General features: G+C 45.2%; 1 protein-coding gene across 1 annotated transcript in view; it reads left to right on the top strand.

The window, feature by feature from the left end:
• The window catches only part of LOC144799124 (lipoprotein lipase-like), an 85,167-nt gene that overhangs the window by 7,611 nt on the left and 60,504 nt on the right, over positions 1-17,052 (top strand). Inside the window, exon 2 of the mRNA XM_078670322.1 lies at positions 13,806-13,981. Within this exon, the coding sequence (XP_078526448.1) occupies positions 13,806-13,981 (176 nt within the window). The remainder of the gene's footprint in view (positions 1-13,805; positions 13,982-17,052) is intronic.

Raw genomic sequence — 17,052 nt, 5'->3', positions numbered from 1 at the left:
CTTCATGCAATGATTCCCCAAGTAAACCGCATTCAGTGGCTATTAATTTAGCTGATTAACACAGGTGCCAATATTATAGTCGCCACTTCTCTGGCATTATTGCAGATCCACTGGTTTATGGGACATATTCATACGTGAATATCAAAAGACACTTTAGTGTTAACGGGAGCCTCACTAGGCAGATAATTGTTAACCGGTGTGTTCATATGTTTTGGAGCACGGCTCAGTGGGAATTCGGCTTTGAATGTGCAACATCCTGTCCAAGGGTATCGTGTTATAAGGTGAGTTGCGGATGAGACCCTAGTTTGTCCTGCTCATCCCTACTAGCAATAGAGGTTGACCGACTGCTTTTGCCCCTTGTAAATTCGGGATGTGGTGGTGTCACTGGTCCCAATTTCGGTCCAATTTTGTTTGGAACTCTCCTTTGGGTTTTAGCATGAGTTGCAGATGAGACCCTAGTTTGTCCTGCTCATCCGTACCAGCAATAGAGTTTCTATGACTGCTTGTGGCCCTTGTAAATGCGGGAAGTGGTGCTGACACTGGTCTCTATTCTAGCATTGGCACTCCCTGATCTAGCTATAGATCAGCATTGCAGGTAGTGATCTCTACGTTGTGGGTGGCAGTTTGTCATCGGCATAGCATGTGATAGAACTGGTCCAAGAATATTACAGCAGGATGCTGGACAGGCATTTGGAATAAGACCCTCACCTGTTCATTGTCGAAGACGCTCCCTCCCTGAGACGGGCGTAATCGAGAGCGTAGTTGCAGCAGGTGCAGGGGTTCCTAGGACACTTGATTCCTCCTCTGCTGAAGTGACCATGGCTGCATTTTATCATCCCACCTCCTTCCTGGGGGCCCATATTCTTCCTCTTAGCGCTGCCTATGACACTCCCTTGGCCCTATTCTCAGATAACTCGCACCCAATCCTTGCGAGTTCAGCCCAAAGTAACCAAGGGAAAACGCAGCGTGTGATAGTGCTGCTTTTCGGGACCCGTCACTTAGTATCCGGACGTCTAGGCATGGCACGTCTACTTTATTTTGATGGTTTGACATGTATCTGACACGCAGATATTCTTCAAAGAAAATCCAGTATCCTTCTATGTATATGATTTTCAAAGCACTCACGTTCCTTGCCCCCATTCACCACGTAGAGGTCTTCAGCCTAATGGGTAGGCACAACGGCCGGTCTCTGTTAGTCCATTGCTAACATGGGCGTTGTGCTGGAGTCTAATATTCTTATGCCATGTCTCAAACCTATAGACTGGTTATGCCACTTTCATATTCGCAGACGTCGTCTGCCATGTATGGGTCCTCTTGTTTACTACAGTAAGTTAAGCGGGAGGATTGTCATTATTTGAATGTCCTGGGGTTTAATTGTTTGATAGCCCAGGCTGAGATTTAGTGTCACCCGTATAGCTGAGTGGATCTACATTAGACTCCTCCCTCCTTGGCTCCTCTGGCGTAATACTCCTCTTTCCACCTAAGCGTCTGTTACACATGTTCTTTTAGGCCAGACGATTTTAGTGGGGTGGATATCTCAGGCTACTTCTGACCTGTACACGGATGGAGTTTTCAGAGTGTTTAATCTTAAACTAGGGTCTAAAGAAGGGTGTTTAGATGTGGCCCGGCATGCAACAATGAGTACCAATCACAGGTTTATAGGGGGCACTGCATGATTGGCAACAACTCGTAACTGAGAAATAGTACTTGGTACCCTCGATTAAGGCACATGTGTGGTCTGCCATGCTTGGGAGGGTCATTCGTTTAGTCTCCCCCCCCCCTTCTTGGATCTCCTGCCTTCTTTCCCGAGGCTCGGGGGCCCGCTGGCAGCTCACCCGCAGTCTGCTGCCGTCAGTGTAACACTCTATTCAGTTATACAGAGAATAGCTGTGGCTTCCACAGCCAGAGTACGGACTGCCAATAATGGTTTGGGGTGGGCCCGAGAAGTCTTTTAGGATTTCAGGTATGATCCGGGGGGGCAAGTGTTCGCGGCTGTCCCCGAGGCTTCCAGTTTGCCTCTTGTAAGACCTATTCGCTAGTCATTCCAAAATATGCTTTGCGCACTGCAATAGACTCTGTATCCGGGGGAGGATTAGTCGCTTATGCGTAATCTTGCAGTTGATTATTTCCTGTGACTGCGCTTGTTTTCCGGGGGAGAGTCTCTGCAGGGGGGGCCCTTCCCATCACCTGGTCTCTGGCCTGGGATAGTCTTCCCTCATGGGGCATTGGGACTGTTCCCGGGTGGTTAGGCACATTGGTGTCGTGGTGGCTGTTACTTCCCATACAAGCCCCTGCACAGGTCAGCCTTGGGGGCTCCCTGCCAAACTAACTTAAACAATATCTTGTCGGTAGCCGCTCCCAGCCTAAAACCCAAGGGGGGCAGGGGATACCGGCTGCTTGTAGACAGACCTGGGTATCGTTGGCAGCATGTTGCGCGAATGCGAAGTCTGGTGGTCTGAAACAGTGCCTAGAAGACATTGGCGGGGCGCTAAGTCCAGCGAGGCTATCGTGAGAGCAGGAAGGCGCATATATGCGGCCATGACAAAGTTTCGCAGCACAGTGGGCTGTTTTTCTTACCATGACGTGATTCGGGAAAAGGTCATGGGGTACTTTGAGGGAGATGGTGTTCTCCTCTCGCCTGTTGGCTTATACCTCTTTCCTCTGGACTTGAAATAAGAACTCATGAGCAGAGGTTGCAGGTAGAATAAGTAACAATGGTGGGGGGCCTGTGCGGCAGCGGTGACCACCGCACAGGCTGTGGCGGAGTTACGGGGCGATCCGGAAGAAGAGAGGTGCAAATGATGTACTTCAGTGGGCACATAGGGGTGCCAGAGCCTAACCTGTAACCTCATGGGAGGTGCAGGAATCCGTGTCGGCACCCCAGTAGTCCTTCGGGCGGTTGTGGGCCTGTGCAGCCGGGGGTTTGCCTAGTCACGCCCAGCAAATGGGTGTGTCAGTATTTAATTATATTCTACAGCAGTTGGGTGGTTCGCCACTGTGCTGTTTGGCTCAAACAGGCGGACAGGTGGCGAGAATGCGGCCTGTCCTGGATCGCCCGTAAGCTAACCCACCATCTTTACATATGTTGTATGTAAATAAATCCTGCAGCAATTTTTGTACCCAAACTCTATTTGTCTGTGTTTCCTTTGCGGGTTTGGGTATGTGGGGCGGGGGAATGTTATGTAGCCCTGAGTTGACTATGCGCCTGCCCGAGGCCACGCAGTGGCCATCAAGAGGGCGGGTACCTAGTCAAGGAGGGCGGTCCCGCCCCCACTTGCCTGTCCGGCACATCCGCCTCACCGGTTGGAGGAGGCGGCTTGCCGAGAATCTCGTCCGGGCGGCGGGGAGGGGCTTCAGGGGTACTTATGCTGTGGTGCCCCCATCCTAAGCCTCTTTGCCGCCCGGACGCCGTACGATCTTGCGGGACACTCTTTTCCCTCCCGTCCTCTTACCCAGAGTGTCATGAGTAGGGGCTGTGGGGGTGTTTTAATGTGTCTTGTTTTTCGTTGCAGGCGGAGTTACGGGGCGATCCGGAAGAAGAGAGGTGCAAATGATGTACTTCAGTGGGCACATAGGGGTGCCAGAGCCTAACCTGTAACCTCATGGGAGGTGCAGGAATCCGTGTCGGCACCCCAGTAGTCCTTCGGGCGGTTGTGGGCCTGTGCAGCCGGGGGTTTGCCTAGTCACGCCCAGCAAATGGGTGTGTCAGTATTTAATTATATTCTACAGCAGTTGGGTGGTTCGCCACTGTGCTGTTTGGCTCAAACAGGCGGACAGGTGGCGAGAATGCGGCCTGTCCTGGATCGCCCGTAAGCTAACCCACCATCTTTACATATGTTGTATGTAAATAAATCCTGCAGCAATTTTTGTACCCAAACTCTATTTGTCTGTGTTTCCTTTGCGGGTTTGGGTATGTGGGGCGGGGGAATGTTATGTAGCCCTGAGTTGACTAAGCGCCCCAATGCCTTCGGGGCGAGTAAGCGCTATATAAAACTGAAAAAAGGATAGGGAGAAAGCAGGTAATGCTGAGGCGGGATGAGGAGGGGAGTAAGAGTTACCACTACCCTACAAGCCCCCCCCCCCCCCAAAAAGTGATATTTCTATCCATCCTCTCTTTCTGCCCCTCAACCACTCTCCCTTTTACTGACTACCTCTGCCTCTCGCTCTTTTTTATCTCTACCCAGTGGCATCCTAAGAATTGGTGGGGCACCGGGCAAGAAATAGTGGAACTATTTTTGTGTTGCCCCATTTCTGAAACTTTAAATATAATTCAATTCTCTTCGGGTTCAGAAATGCTTCAAATGGCAGAAAATGTGTAACACACTTCAAAGTTCTTCTGAACAAGGGGCACCAAAATATGACTTGCCCGGGGCCCCAACAATTCTTAAGATAACACAGCTACTAGACAAAATGGGGCCAGAGCCCAGAGAGAGCGGGGACCAATCACGTTAGAGGAAGGGAATAACTTAAACCAGCAACAACAACTGGAGAGTGAGCAAGGCTAACAGGGAAAGAACACTCAGGTTTGGAAGGCGGAGGAAAGGCAAGAGCATCGTGGGAGAGGTGGAATAAATGCAAAAGAATGAACTACTGACAAAAGAGGGAGGCAGACAGCAGAGACAGAGATAGCAAAGGCAGTGAGACATGCAGAGAGCACAGGTTCTGCCGAGATAGTGTGGAAAGAGATGTTATTGTTAAAAATTGGACCTCTGGGTACAAATGTTGGCTCTGACTCTATCCTAAAAACACCACCCCCAGCAAGGGAACAAGTATTACATGGTATGTGATATTAAAAGCGCTTTGCTAACCAACAAGCGCGGCCTGGTGCTGCACATTAGAAAGAAAACCTGAAACTTGTTGACTGTGAATACCTCGTCGCCATGGGTTATTACCACATATATGTATCAGGCCCTTCATATAGATGGTTTTCAAAGGTATCCTTGACTTTCACAAGTGTCTGATTCGTTCTAAAGTTTCTGATAGTCGCTTTAGGTAGGTCTTCGGATCCTTCTAGAAACTGGTGTCAAGTTGCCCCATACAGATGAAAACAAATATATGTGAGAGTAGAAATACTGATGAAAAAAATGGAAAAAGACCTCTGTGGGGGAATTTACTGTTGAGAAGATCTGTTGACAGGGGCCTACTAGAAATTTGATATTACTCAAAGGCAGTGAAATCGCAATATGTGGTGCAGACTGGCGCACTACTTCGGAATTGTGCAACGCAGAAGACAGTCCTGGAACTTGGTGTCAAATCATGGCCATGTTATAACTTTCTTAGCTCCTGAATCGTAGCCTGCGACCACGGTGGTATTGAAGACAAAGAGCGAAACCGCATAAATTCATCTTTCTTCTTGTAGCAGTGTTTACATAACATTGAAAGTAAAACCTCTTGCTTCCAGTACAGGGAGTGGCAAAAGTTGGAAGAATAGCATTCGATTTTTTTATTTAGTTGTTTGATATTGAGACACTTTGGGCCATATGTATCATAGAAATTCGCATTCGCAAAGGCCGAAATTCGCAGAATTTCGGCCTTTGCGAATGCAAATTTGCTAAATAGGATGTATGAATGAAAATCCGGTGCAAAATAAGGAATCGCAAAATTAGTGATTCCTTATTTTGCAATTGCATTTAAGGAATCGCAAATTTTGCGATTCCTTAAATGCAATCTATGAACCAAAAAAAATTGCTAATTGTCCCTAAGGAATCGCAAATTACCAACAACTTCAAGTTGGTGGTAATGTGCGAATTTCTTGAAAAATGCCAATTTTCGCATTTTTCAAAGTGCCATGTGACGCACATACATGCTCTTAGGGCATGTACGTGCACCACATGTGCACCCATGCTTATTTCAGGGGTGCAACAGGGTGTCCTTTGGATACCCCTGCACCCTCGAAATTATTCTCAATTTGCGATTAGAAAATTGCGAATCGCAAATTGAGAATAAATTCCCATTCCTTCCTATGGGCCTCCTGGCCCATAGAAATGAACGGGAAAGTATTCCTTATTTGCGAATTCGCAATTAAGGAATATCAAGAAATTTTTAAAAAATTGTGATTTTCTTGATACATACCAATTAACGATTCTGAAATAGCGATTTCTTAAAAATCGCTATTACAGAATCGCTAATTGGTACCTTGATACATATGGCCCTAGTTGCCAAATGGCCTTTTCACTTGAAAGTTGTTTGGTTTGGGACCCCTTGAGGAGTCTTCCACAGGGTGTGGTAGAAGGTGTAAGCAGGATTCTCTTGTCAGGCTGGCGGTGGCCTATGTGTTGTATTGAGGTCGCTTGTTGGAGGTATCTGGTCCCTCCATATAAGTGGGCAAGTTGAGGTCTTGGTTTTCGTCTTGAAGAGCATTAAAGTCCACATTGAAGTCTTGCCTCCATTGCTCCTTTGAAGGTTGGCAAGTTGTGTTCCTTTCTCGAGAATGCTCTCCAAGTATTTCCTGTTTGTAGACCTAGTGCTCGATGCATTTTGTTCTGCGCTTGTCCGGTTAAACCTGGCTCGGAAATCACCTACAAACTGATCCACATTGGCTTTTAATCAACCAATCACAACCAGAGCATGAGGCAGTAACTAACAACAACAGTTGCAGTGCCAGTCCTCTTTCTTTGTTGCCAGCTAAGTTCTGCTCCATGATGAAGAAATATTCACTGGAAGTAGCAGGGGTGAGACTTAAATGTCCAGCATTCTTGCAATAAATTATTGTAGACATGGAAGTTTCAGATGCCAAGCCTGAAGGCTTCAGTTGGTGTTTCACATTGTGTTGACTTTAAAGGTGAAAAGCGGAAGATGGATGGAAGTAAAGTATGGAAAGGTTCTCCTCCATGGGGCAAAGAAGCAGAAAGGGCACATTTGGCCTAATATGTGCCCATTTGTTAATGGAATGAAATGTGGTATTATAATTCAATTCTTCAGAATTTAAGTCAGAGATGTCCCCCTGTCTCTCTTGTATCAAATTCCAAAATTTTGGTTCAGGGTGATGGCACCGGAAGTATGGCCTCTAGTCTCCTTCAGACAGTGCACAATGCAAGACTGTGTTTTTCTAAAGTGAGCAGTTATTTCTAATGCCTTTCCTCCTTAACTGTTTTCAAATTAGTTGTATAAAAATGTATTATGCAGTGAGTTGGCCACCATCTCTCACAAAAGTGTCATTTTAAATCTTAAATAAACTACCAGCACCTGACGCATGTAAAACTGGAATTGAAACCAATGTCCTACACGGCTAAACCAGTAGAGGTTTGTGTCAACAAACATACATTGCATGAGAGTGTTTTCTTGATTTCTATTACAACCAAGATCTCAGTCTTTCTTCCTTTCACACAAAGGAAGCTCTGTTTCTTCTAGTGGTATACATGGTTAATTCTTGAGGTGATAGTCATCAAATTTAAATGTATTCAATGTATATTTTCCCATTTAGATAGCCTGAAAGTCTGCAATGCATCTCGCCATTGTGAACTAACATTCTACCCACTTACTTTAGACCAGATAGTTCTTTTTAAATATATTTTTTTCACTTTTCATGCCTGAATTTTGTTTTTGATTTCCACTGTGCCATCCTTGCAGATGTTTGCACACTGCGTTTACCATGCTTCTCTCTCAGGAGCGCCTTTTCTTTATTCCACAGCGTCATATTTGACCAGCTTCATCTCACATCTCTTGTTCTACACAGGTACACGTCCACTGGGATCTGCTTGCCACCTCCAGCAGGGCCCCTAATATAATAACATGTGCCTCTCTCGCCTGTCTCTACCTTTCCAGGAAGACAAATGTATGTCCTTCTCCATAGGGGCCATGATGCACGCGCCTCACCACCTGCACCGCTCTTTGAAGGCTGTTATTTTACGCTGCTCAGATTTAAGAAGGCCCCAAGTACACTTTGATGTCCACTGAGACTACACAACCCCACCTGACCAGCACGTGGCTTTTGAAACAAATATATCTCCCATCTCAGGAAGGAGAAACTTAGCATCAAACTTGGCCACCATCTGTTTCTTATTGTCAGCATCAATGCACTGTTGCAGCCACTTCATTCTGAGAAGAACAGGGCAGGACAATGTGGCATCTTTTCTAGGCCTGTCCCTAGGAGAGAGAATACGGGGTTAGATAAGTGTCATCAGCCCTGCTACTCAACCAATCTCCCATATTTTCCATGTCAGGGCCTGGACGGCCTATGCCCTGCTCAACACCGCCATTAAAAAAATATATAAACTTAACTTTTGAAACTTAAAAAAAAAAGATTAAAATAAAAATGTGCTGAGAAAAAGCAAAATGTGTGTGTGGTGCATGCAGAAGTGTCAAACTGGACTTGTTTGAGTCACCTGTGTGAGGAAGTTCTGCATAGCGTCTCAGTACTATGATTCTGCAGAGGGTCACAGGTGAGTACGAGAACCTGCTCAGCCGCCTGCTGCTGGTATCCCAATGCTGGGTGGGAGTATTGATGATTTCCGGCTGTCGTGGGTGACAGGGCCGTCCCTCATTCTTGAGGGCAGACACGGTTTCTTTCTTCCTTCTTATTGTTCACTTGACAGTTTAACTGCCTCCTAGCGCTCATATTTCGAGAAGCTTCGGTCGTTCCCTCGGGCGGTTCTTTGTACTGAAATAGAGACGGCAGTTCCGTTTTGTGTTCGGCCGCCTTTAAGCACAAAAGGCAGTTTAATAGCATTATAATATGTTTTGTGTTTTTTTTTCTCCATTCACGTTCCAGCATTGCGATTTTACACATTCTAACTCCTGTCAACACCCGCTTTCTCAACGATGGAATATCCCTCCAGTGCTAGAATGGGAAGGGAAATACCATCGTTAGGGAGAGAGGGGGGAGATAGATTACGCGATCAATAGACAGGTGGGGAGGACTGGATAATTCTTTAACAGCACCTCACATTGCATAGAGGGACTTGGGGCGCGTCCCCCCAAGATTCTTGTTTCTTAAGGTGTCCTTAAAGCTTTAGTGTTACAGACCAATTTTCCAACTGAGAGAGTTATTTAGAGCCAACAGGTAGTTCCACAAAGGGAACTTTGTTCTTTGTACAAGATAACATTTTCAGAAATTCCAGTGCGGTTGGATGTTAATACCACTTTCCAAGAATTTCTCCTTGAATGTCTCTGACTGCTTTTAGCTGCCAGAGTGAAGACAGGCAAATGAAAGGTGTTACGATATTACCCCTGTTTATGCTGCAATTTCCCTGTCTGCCTCTAAACATTTCAGACAATGTTGTCGAAAATTGTAATTCAAGAACAGCTATTTTCAGCCTTTGGGTCTGAGCTAAATTGGGGAGTATAATAGCGGAAAATCCATAGCTTTTAGATATAGTTCTGACTAAAAACTTGTGACATTTTTACGTACTTAAGGATCCGGCACAAAAAGATACAAACGTAATTTTTCTGAAACGACAGCTGACTTGTAGAGGGTAACCTTACTGAATGATACGGATGCTTGGTCCTTCTTTAGCAGAGCAGAAGATATCATTTAAAAGATGACGACTGAGACCGTGGGCGACTTGACTGGTAAGCATGCTTGTATGGGAATTGTGCATGCCCCATAAGGACATTATTTGGGGGTGGACAGGATAATTATCCTGGACACAATGAACCACGAGATAGTGCCCACTGGTTTGATCCATCCAAAGGTTCACCTCCTATCCTTCACGGCTTCAGAGCTCCAACTGCGATTAGCTTGTGCTGCCCGCTGCATTCCTTTAAAGAGATAGGGAAAAATTGCTACTTGCACCTACCAACAATTGAATCAGTGTAACTTTATTCATCATGTTCTCAAGTAATTGGCTGCCTCATGGCTGGTTGCCCTGACAACGCTCTCCAGATGCCAGCTAGCTAACTTGATGCCTCTGAGCCACATTTTAGTCTAGGACAGGTGAAAATAAAATTATTACCAAGCCATTATATATTTGCAGAAAAGGGCCTTGGAAACAATAAGGGGTGAGGCCTTCGGCTCACTCTAATGGGGTGTTAAGAGGGTCCCTGGATGTCCACACTAGTGCTTATTTTGAGCCGGTGTTTGCCAGGTCATATACTTCGAAACATAATGAAATAGTTCATCTACTCCATCCTTACAACTCTAGGTGATGTGCGATAGAGTTAAATATCACACTTGAATCAGTGTAATGTTTGGTAGTAAGCACAGGAAATAGCATTTGGCCGACCTAGCAGGGGCCGTAGATGGCAGAAGCCCTGGTTTTCTTCCTGGGATATAAGTTAGGCCCCGGTCCATACATTTTACAAATGAACCTCCAGTCCATACTATGGATTATAAGGACAGGCAAGCAGTGGGCCCCTGAGTCTGTAAGTAGGCATTTCCCACCTGACAGGATGGTAGACTGCCCCGTCAATTCGGCTGTAGCTAGTGGCCCCTAAACTGTTACATAAGAATCGAAGGAATGCTATGTATTTTTAGGAGCCTTTTATTTTAATGACAGAATCTGCACACGTTAATCTGGATCAGATTTGGCAAAAGGTGGCTTCAATTGATCTCCGCGGGATCGAAGCGAAGTAACATCTGTTTGCTTTTCCACCATATGATTTCATGTTTCATGCTCCTTTTTTCACTGCGCTCATGCTGTCCTTTACGTGCCACATCAGGGTTTGATTTTACGCCATTACACTGGCCCGGGGCACAGTGGAGAACATGGTAGACTTGTGCAAAACAACAAGATATCATCGTTCAGTGATGGCTCTTTTGATGATGCGGCAGGCTATCATTAGGAATTTAGGTTAGAACCTGTACTCTCTCCCTCTCTTCCCCAACCCTTTAGTCCAACCCAGTCGCGTCCCGTGCAGGTAAGAGCGGTGGGGCCCAGCTTGGGGTGGAATTTTCCCTCATTTTCGTCTGCCGAATCGCCCTCTCCAACTTGATTTTTGTGTGCCAATGTACCATCTGCTTGTTTACAAATATTACTAAAAGTTCTTAACAAAAAGGTCAAATCTTAATGTGCCTTTCCCTGTTACTTAGAGGTCTGATAATGTGAATATGGTAGACTAGATCTTATGAAGTGGTGATGATTAGTTCCTGATGTGAAATGATCTTTGACTTTCACATATGGTGAAAGAACAAAAACTACAATTTGATCATAGGAAGAATAAAATAGTCATTAAAACAATACGGTTTAATAAACAAATTGTAACTTTCAGTTCTCATCTCCTGCAAAAGTATACATTGACTAGCTCATTTAGGACTACAGTGGGTTCGCCCTCACATTCTTCGTAAAAACTAATTTCACTGCACATACTTAGCTTGACTTGTGAAACAGTGTGAACAGAGTAATAATCCTTTGCAGTTGACTGTCACGAATGACATAAGGCTTTTTAGCTTGCAGAAAAATATGCTACTGTGGGAAAACGTTTCTGCTATTCCTTGATTTGTGATTGGCCTTCTTCAGGGTTTGAGGAACACTTTTAAGTTGTATTTCTGATTCTTAACTAGACTAGTTTCCCTGTGGTATTCTTTTACAAAGAGGGGTTGTGTCACTTTTAATTCTGTGTTGCTTGGCAACTGTTTTGACTGACCTATGTGTTATGGTCATTTTCCGAGGTATAGCTACAATAAACCAGCAGTGTGTGGAAGACACAGGTTGGATATATAGCAAGGCTAGCAGGAACATGGTGGTAAATTACTAAGAAATGCCTTATATTTGTTGCACGTATTCAAAATGTTCTCCAATCTTGTATATAGATGCTATGAGTCTAAGGTTCACCCATTTCAGAAGATTTTTCTGAAGTATATTAACCCATCTGCAAAAAAATCTGCAGGAATCAAATTTTATCTATCATCAAATAATACTTTGTGTTGCCTGAATCGAAGACTTACCCTTTAACACGCCAGTCCACGGGAGCAAAAAAAAGAGTCATGTGACAAAACATACAACATTGTGTCTGCAACCAAATAACCGGTTTCCTGATACTTTAAGCCCTGTCTGCAGAAACCCGTCTCTTCCGACTCCTGAACCATAAATCATTCAGAAAATGTCATGCCCACACAAAGCCATTTCAATGTATGTGGGTAGACATTCCTGTTTAAAAAAAAAATAATTATTGTTCTTTTTTTTAACTTTTGCTATTGAGTGATGCATCCGCAGGTATGCCGTAGAGTAAAGTTAGTCATTAAAGTCACACCAGGGTGGGGATGAGCAGTGAGTATCGATAAGTTCCGCGGCTAAGGTAATATTTATTCTTGTGCTTCAAGGGACTCTTCAAGTTTCATCAAAGGTACACTGGGGAAACTCCTTTTTGATGTACCTATAAGCCTTTTTAAATAATTTGAAGATTTTGAAAAGTTTGGGTTTCCAGGAATGTAAAGTGGAATATGGAATATTGATTTCTTATAGGGGTTACAGTGCTGAGTCATGCCCAGAACTTTGACAATTTTAGAACTTAGTCTGTTCAGATGAGGAAATGGAAAACCACATTGAGTCTCAAATAGTGCATTTTCCTATTTTATTCAATTTGAAGTATCATTAGGTTCGACACCAATTAGACAGCAATTTAGGATTACAGTGCCAAGTCGCAACTGCGACTCATTTTGGTGTAGACATTTGTGGTTTTTCTGACTCTGCTTTATGGAAAACAGCTGGGTATATGTTTTCTCACTTCAATGTGGTGAGATGCCTGGCACACCGACCAAGCCACCGAAGGCTGAATCATGGGTCGGAAGATTGGCTGGACTAGTCCAGGTTATATTCGCACTCTTCGGGGTAACATTGACTAAAACAGAAGGGAAAATTGAGACAAATGTACGCTAGAAGCAGTTTACTTCTCACCATGGTACATGTGTAGATTTACCCGCCAAAGGACACCGGAAGGATGGAAAATGTAGCAGATATGGGTTCCCCTAAGTAGCATACAGATGCATTACTGCAGGTACCTGCCAGGAAGTGTGCCCTACAGCTGCCATCTCTGAGGGTAATAGGACTAGAAATTGTTGGGACATGACTTTATGAACTGTGATAAAGTGTGAAAGAAAAATGTCCACCAGAATATTGCCCACCACTCCCACAGAAAGCAGGAGGTGACTGGCCGACTGCTGTCTCACTCTTGACTATGACAGACAGTTGTAGGGTTGTGCAGCATTTTACAGTGACACAAACTGGGCATGTCCAAATGGGTGTTTTCAAAATGGTCGTATCCTTTCCTGACCTGCATGTCTGTGAGGCAGTCGCGTAAGCCGGCAGGCATTACCAAATGTGGTCGTTTTTGCCAGGACAAGCAATTGGCTCACCCAGAGCCCTGATGGGAGGTGAGCCAATCGTTCAAGTCCGCGCCTGCTCCTCAATTGGCTGATCTTTCAAATGATCAGCTAATTAGAGGAAGTGGCCTGGGAGGGAGAGAGCTCGAAGCAACCATTGCTTCCTAATATGGCAGTCCTGAAGTTTAGCTTATTCTTAATGTTATACTTGGCTGTTAGAAGAGTTATTCCTAGCTGGAAAGTGGATGTATTGAATTCGACATATTGGGAGGATTTTTGGCAACAGGCCCAATTAATATTCATTAGGTAGATCATTTTGTGACCCACTAAAATGTTCCGTGTATGATATGACCTATTAGTACATATGTTACATCGCAAATTGTAGTCCCATTCGCCAACCAGATAGTGTGCAAATTGCACATTCATGGATTGCGAATGGAGTAGTAACGCACCACCTTTATTTCCAGGTGCTCGTTTACTATATGTGCAACAGTGTAAGACATTTAAAAACTGACTAAAACCTGGATCTTTATATTTATTGAGAAGCCACAGGTGATTTCCTCTAGTTTGTGAAGATTAATGTTGTCTTTGCATGTGTCTCTTGCAGTCAACCCCACCCAGGACACAGTTGACTTCAATGACATCGAAAGCAAATTTTCACTGAGGACAATTGAAGAACCCGAGGAAGATCTCTGCTTCCTGGTCCCAGGCGAAGGAGATTCTGTCTCACGCTGTAACTTCAACCACACGAGTAAGACCTTTGTGGTGATCCACGGATGGACGGTAAGGACCCCTTCTGTCTAGCACAGTTGGCGTGTAGTGGTAGCAATGCTTTATTGTTCTATAAACATAAATGTTTCAATGCACAAGGCCTTTTTTAGATGTAAATATAGGGTTGTGGCTGAAAATTGCTCACCTGTTAGGTATCCACTGAAGAATTTCTAGCAGTCATAAATGCATTTCCTGCTGTGGAATTGTCCATCACAACTGTGTGCATATGCACTATAATCAACCTCACGCAAGAGATGGAGTATGTAGGCTTAGTGAACTAATGCGCCAGCAGTAGGGACCTGTGTTTGACCTCATGGTCACAGGTTCAAATCCCTGCAGGGCCACTCGGCCTTTCATCCTTCTGAGGTCGATAAAATGAGTACTGTTGAGTTGGGTAGCAACAAACATCTGTTATTCAGCACCACGATACCCTTTGGGTAAGAGCGCTCTTTATAAATACACAGTATGTCCGATCCAGATGTGTTTTGCCATGAGAGTTATGAACCCCTATAAATTGATGCCCTTGTGGACATTCACAAAATTGTCTATGAGCCCTTCTCACCCTGGAAATGATGGAGGTGTCCCCCAGAAAACGGCTAGAGTAAATTTACTTCCAGGCCTACGGAACACTCCCAAACGTCTTGATGGCGTGAGGTTAATGGGCTTTCCACAGGGAAATGTATTCCCGGAGTAGACAAAAAAAGATATGTGCATTTGCACAGTGGGCTGCCATTTCCCAAAGCGCAATTCTTCTTGATGGGCGAAACAGCAAATCATAAAAATGTCCCCTGAGATGGACAGGACAGTGGTATCTGCTGCATCTTTCCAGGCGTACTACCAGGCCCGGTTCTAGCGGGTGGGCCGGGTAGGCCAGGCCCACCCAAACATGAGCCTGACCCATCCAAACAGGAGCCTTGGCCCTTGCAGTGAGGGCTTGAAGGCAGGCGTGCAACGGCATTGGGCTCAAAGGGCTGTCTGTGTGTGTGTGCGCCCGGGCTGAGACAGCTTCCCGGGCCCACACACACATACACACACACACACACACATAGACAGTTTTTTAGATTATTGTCGCACTCGAGTACTGAGGCTTTGTTTAGTTTTTATCTCCACATGGCGAAAGGCGACAAATCCTTTCCTTGACAACGGTCACCTTTGCCTACTGTTCTGCTGTGTGGATATTTCATTTTCTATGCAGTGCAGGAGAAAATAAGTTGGTTCATTCCTATTTACCTTTCCTGACCCCTGCAGCTGCTTATCTGATCAGGCTGTGACACAAAGTTTGTTTTATGGAGTTGATAAGAGAATGTGTTACTATTTGTTTTTCTTTTTAAAATCTGCACTGGCCCAGCAGGACACATACTTCATGTGTGCTTCATTTGAACAGTTTTTATCATTATCATGCTTGATGCAGGACAACAATAAGACAATACAAAATGCCCAGATAACCCTGGTGATTAATGATCCTGCTGGAGAGCAATCGTTTGTCTGTTAGTAGTTTTTAAATGCAGATGAACTGTATTTTATGTGGAAGCTCAGTGGGTTACTGCCTTTTTCACAGAGATCCTTGTGTTACCTGCGGGTCGGAAGTTACAATCCTAACATAGGACAGTGACCAATGAACTGTCACCAAAGAGCTGCATACAAACATGAATGGTAGAGTTAGAACTTTGCTTTTTTTGTTTTGTGATATAGTTAGAACTTCCTCAGTCTTTCATTATTCTAATGTTGCTAAAATTAGTATTTTGGGACAGATATACATTTTTATCAGTAAAGCTGACCCCCTTGGAATACTCTTTACGGGGGTAATTCCCACGCTGTGCTGGGGGGAGCTCGCACAGCGCCCCGGTGCTCATGACAAGCTCAGCTCCTCATGAGGCACTGATGCGCTGTGCTCATAACGAGCTGAGTTCGTCATAACGGCTGCAGCGCTCACACGCGGGGATAATTCCCCCGCTGTGCTGAGCGTTCTGAGGAAACGGGTGTGGTCGTGATGAGCTTAGCGCCACCGTGCTGCCTAACGATCTCAGCTCGTCACGAGCACCGGGGCGCCGTGCGAGCTCCCCCCAGCACAGCGTGGGAATTACCCCCGTGGCGAAGGGGTTAAATCCTAAGGATGTGTTTCCCTAGACCAAACCCTCTCAAAATATACTGCCCACCAGTATGGATGACATGTAATTCCTACACCTTGTAATCCTCAATGGCTTATATGACATTCCCTGCAGACTGATTTACATACCTGCATGATTGATTGTCTCTGTATAATGTGTGCGTGATGTAAAGTACTGTGACACCCTACACTGATATGAGTAGCGCTACACAACAAATGAAATTCATTTGACGGAGGGGCTACGGAGAAATGAGTGGCGCTGGAGGAGGGTGGTAGTGAGGGAGTTTGAGAAGGAGGTCAATGGGGGGCTACGGAGAGATGAGGGGCACTGGTGGAGGGTGGCAGTGAGGGAATCTGAGGAAGAGGTCATGGGGTGGAGGGGGAGCTAGGGAGAGATGAGGGGCACTGGTGGAGGGTGGTAATGAGGGAGTCTGAGGAGGAGATCATGAGGGGGGCTACAGAGAGATGAGGGGCACCAGTGGAGGGTGGCAGTGAGGAATTCTGAGGAGGACATCATGAAGGGGAGGGGCTACAGAGAGATGAGGGGCACTGTTGGAGGGTGGCAGTGAGGGTATCCGAGGAGGAGTTCATGAGGGGGGGACTATGGGGTCATGAGTGCACTTGTGGCGTGTGGCAGTGAGGAAATCCGAGGAGTAGTTCAATAGGGGGGGGTAATGGAGGGATGAGGGGGACTGTTGCAAGTTGGTAGTAAAGGTATTTATGTTAGAAAGAGGTCATTGGTGTGGCGCTAAAAAAGACTTGCGCATCAGTGCTAAAGCCGGCCCTGTCATGGCCTTTCTGTTTTTTAGGTTTATTTAATTAGCAGTCGGGTCATAAGGACTACTGTGGAACATACTTTAAAGTGCGTGCTAATTATATTTACTGCTATATTCAATGTTCTAAGCTTGAAGGTGACTTTACTAATGTTTTTACCGAGAAAAATGAAAGTGGAGCCCGATAGTGTCTGATATGGGGC

This window comes from Lissotriton helveticus, chromosome 12 (genome assembly GCF_964261635.1).
Source record: "Lissotriton helveticus chromosome 12, aLisHel1.1, whole genome shotgun sequence".
NCBI lineage: Eukaryota > Metazoa > Chordata > Amphibia > Caudata > Salamandridae > Lissotriton > Lissotriton helveticus.
This window is presented reverse-complemented; position numbering and strand designations above follow the sequence as displayed.